The sequence below is a fragment of the Buceros rhinoceros genome, unplaced genomic scaffold, assembly GCF_000710305.1.
Source record: "Buceros rhinoceros silvestris isolate BGI_N320 unplaced genomic scaffold, ASM71030v1 scaffold26933, whole genome shotgun sequence".
In the NCBI taxonomy this organism is placed as follows: domain Eukaryota; kingdom Metazoa; phylum Chordata; class Aves; order Bucerotiformes; family Bucerotidae; genus Buceros; species Buceros rhinoceros.
Genome location: NW_010404688.1, coordinates 6,900 through 8,308, shown reverse-complemented (window position 1 = coordinate 8,308; position 1,409 = coordinate 6,900). Strand labels below are relative to the sequence as shown.

Sequence of the window (1,409 nt, the reverse complement as noted above, 5' to 3'; positions counted from 1 at the left end):
CACCCCCCTGACAGGAGGGTGCAGCGAGGGGGGGTCGGTCTCTGCTCCCCAGGAACAAGCGACAGGACAAGAGGAACCGGCCTCCAGCTGTTCCCGGGGAGGTTGAGGTTGTCCCTGAGGAGCCATTTCTGTCCCGTTGGGGTTGCGCAGGCGTGTCCCAGGCTGCCCAGGGCAGTGGTGGAGTCCCCATCCCTGGAGGGGTTTCCCAGCCGTGTGGAGGTGCTGCTGGGGGACAGGGGACAGTGGGGACCTGGCAGCGCTGGGGAATGCGGGCACTTGGTGAGCTTAGAGGGCTTTTCCAAAAAAGACTGAAATGATTCTGTGGTTCCACGAGCCAACGCTCTTGGCACCATCATAAATCAAGTCACTTCCACAAGCACCTTCTCAGAACTCAGCCAAGTAAAGACAGGCTGGTACATCTGAAACAGAAAGGATCAGCTGGCAGATCTGGAGCCACGTCACCACGACAGCTCTGCGTAGCTGGGGATGGAAGTGTTGGGAGGGGGAGGAAGAGATGAAGTTTGAGCTACGGAAAGGAGGACGCTGGCCGCTGTGGAAGGGAAGGGGCAGGGAGGATGCTGGCAGTTACCAGTGCTCGGCTGTGGTTGAAGCTGCCTCACTCAAAACACCCTGCTGGGCGCTGGAGAATCTTCCCAACCGCTAAGGCGAGCGAGCCGTGTGCCAGCGGGAGAGGGGGAACCCTGCAAGCCGACCCGTCCTGTCTGACATGCCGCACAACTTGCCCACGTCAGGGAGGCGCAAAGGCACACCATGCACTACACCCAGCTCGAGGAAGCGCGGCAGAACGCTCAGGGCGTGCCCTCTGAAGTCAGCGTGTCCCCTCCCGGTGCCCCGTGATGAAGGCAGCACTGGCAAGCAGGGAAGGACAGCTTTGCCCAGCAGCCGTTCTGCAGGCAGGCAGCAAAAATAGGCAGCAGTTCCGCTGCGCTCATCACCTGAAGGCTGCCCCCGGGAGAAAAAACACTAGAAAAACCTCTCCATGCTCACAGTGACTCGGGAATCTGGTCTGCGGCCAACGCAGCAAGGCGAGAAGAAAGCCTGTGCTTTCACCGCGGGGGCCAACCGCTGACGAGGGGCCTGCTGGACCCACTCCAGAAGCCCAGACTCCCCCCGATGCACCACGTCATCAGCAGAGGGTGGGGGTAAAAGCCTCTCTGCTCAGTTTCTGAAGCACAGGCTCCATCAGGGAGGGCTCTGGTTTAAGCCCACGCAGATGCGGTCAGTGCCAGAGGCTCAGCACCGAGGAGGGGTAAGTATTGCATGGATGAAGTGAAGGGAGGGCTGGAAGATTCCACACACTCCTTTCAGCGGCAGCATAATGTGTCTTTGCTGGGGGTAGGACGGGGAGAGCGGAGGAGAGATGCAGCCCAGCAGGGACCCGCCAAAAA

General features: G+C 60.4%; 1 protein-coding gene across 1 annotated transcript in view; it reads right to left on the bottom strand.

Annotated features, from left to right (window-relative positions):
• The window catches only part of SCAMP2 (secretory carrier membrane protein 2), a gene marked incomplete at its 5' end in the record, with an annotated part of 6,901 nt that overhangs the window by 2,025 nt on the left and 3,467 nt on the right, over positions 1 to 1,409 (bottom strand). The window contains 1 exon segment of the mRNA XM_010133481.1: positions 835 to 856. Coding sequence (XP_010131783.1) covers positions 835 to 856 — 22 coding nt within the window.